Source organism: Oxyura jamaicensis, unplaced genomic scaffold, assembly GCF_011077185.1.
Source record: "Oxyura jamaicensis isolate SHBP4307 breed ruddy duck unplaced genomic scaffold, BPBGC_Ojam_1.0 oxyUn_random_OJ71588, whole genome shotgun sequence".
Classification (NCBI taxonomy): domain Eukaryota; kingdom Metazoa; phylum Chordata; class Aves; order Anseriformes; family Anatidae; genus Oxyura; species Oxyura jamaicensis.
In genome coordinates, this window is record NW_023310600.1 from 3,076 (window position 1) to 4,964 (window position 1,889).

The following is a 1,889-nucleotide window of genomic DNA, read 5'->3' on the forward strand; positions in this document are numbered from 1 at the left end:
GGGGGTGTTAGGGGGGGTGCTATGGGGTGTTGGGGGTGCTGTGGGGTGCTTTGGGGTTTGGGGAGAGCAATATGGGGCGCTGGGGGGGGGCTAGGGGGTGTAGGGGGGCGCTATGGGGTGTAGGGGGGCACTATGGGGCGCTTTGGGGTTTGGGGAGAGCAATATGGGGCGCTGGGGGGGTGCTATGGGGTGTGTAGGGGGTGTTGGGGGGTTCTATGGGGTGTAGGGAGAGCAATATGGGGCACTATGGGGTTCTGGGGGGGCGCTATGGAGTGTTGGGGGGCTGCTATGGGGTGTGTTGGGGGCGCTATGGGGTGAGTTGGGGGGTGCTGGGGGGGCTCTATGGCATGCTACGGGGTGTGGGGGAAGCCTTGGGGGGCTGCTATGGGGCGCTATGGGGTGCCGGGGGGGTGCCAGGGGGGCGCTATGGGGTGCCAGGGGGGCGCTATGGGGTGCTGGGGGGGCGCTCTGGGTGCTGCGGGTGCTCAGAGCCCCACGGATGCCGCAGGGACCGCGGGCGCCGTGGGTGCTGCGGGTGCTCTGAGGTGCTGCGGGTGCTGCAGCGGCTGCAGGTACCACGGGCGCTGTGGGTGCTGCAGGACCCATGGGTGCTGGGGGATCCCATGGGTGCTATGAGCACTGGGGGTCCCACGGGTGCTGGGAGTCCCACAGGTGCTGGGGGTCCCATGGGTGCTACAGGTGCTATGAGCACCGCAGGTCCCATGGGTGCTGGGCGTCCCACGGGTGCTACGGGTCCCATGGGTGCTGGGAGTCAGATGGGTGCCAGGGGTCCCATGGGTGCTGGGGATCCCACGGGCTCTGTGGGTGCTGGGAGTCCCACGGGTCCCATGGGTGCCGGGGGGTCCCATGGGTGCTGGGGATCCCATGGGTGCTACGGGTGCTATGAGTGCCACGGGTCCCATGGGTGCTGGGAGTCAAATGGGTGTCACGGGTCCCACAGGTGCTGGGGGTCCCATGGGCTCTGTGGGTGCTGGGAGTCCCACGGGTGCTATGAGCGCCGTGGGTCCCATGGGTGCTGGGGGGTCCCATGGGTGCTGCAGGTCCCACGGGTGCTGGGGCTGCTGGGAATCCAATGGGTGCTGGGGGTCCCACGGGTGCTGGGGGTCCCACGGGTGCTGGGGATCCCACGGGTGCTGGGGGTCCCACGGGTGCTATGGGTGTTACAAGCGCTGCATGTCCCGCGGGTGCTGGGGGTCCCGCGGGTGCTGGGGGTCCCACAGGTGCTGGGGGTCCCATGGGTCCCACAGCTGCTGGGGGTCCCACGGGTGCTATGGGTGTTACGAGCGCTGCAGGTCCCACGGGTGCCGGGGGTCCCACGGGTGCCGGGGGTGCTGGGAATCCAAAGGGTCCCACGGGTGCCGGGAATCCACTGGGTGCCGGGGGTCCCACGGGTGCCGGGGGTCCCACGGGTGCCCGTGTCCCCCCGGCGCAGTTCGAGCTGGGCGCCTTCATGCCCAACCTGCCGGCGGCCATGCGGAGGCCGCCCCCCCGGAGCAAGGCGCTGCTGAGCGAGGCCGACTTCCTGGGCGCGCTGCCCGCCGTCAACACCACCTGCATCACCCTGGGGGTCCTCTGGGTGCTGCGCAACGAGCCCCTCGACATGGTGAGCCCCCCCCCCGGGGCCCCCCCGGGCCCCCCGGGGTCCACAGGGACACCCCCCCCCCCCCCCCCCCGGGACCTCAAAATCTCCCAACCCAAGGGATGCCCATGACCCCAAAAGACCCCAAGGGACCCCCAGGGACCCCCCCATCCCCAAGGGACCCCTGGGACCCCAACCTCCCCCAAGGGGACCCCAACCTCACCCCAAGGGACCCCTGTATCCCCAAGGGACCCCCCTGAGACCCCCACATCCCCCAAGGGATCCCCCA

At 70.5% G+C, this 1,889-nt stretch overlaps 1 protein-coding gene across 1 annotated transcript in view; it reads left to right on the forward strand.

The window, feature by feature from the left end:
* LOC118159677 (polyunsaturated fatty acid lipoxygenase ALOX15B-like) overlaps positions 1-1,889 on the forward strand; it is a gene marked incomplete at its 5' end in the record, with an annotated part of 5,086 nt that overhangs the window by 2,417 nt on the left and 780 nt on the right. Inside the window, 2 exons of the mRNA XM_035314247.1 lie at positions 418-572; positions 1,454-1,624. Of these exons, the coding sequence (XP_035170138.1) occupies positions 418-572; positions 1,454-1,624 (326 nt within the window). The remainder of the gene's footprint in view (positions 1-417; positions 573-1,453; positions 1,625-1,889) is intronic.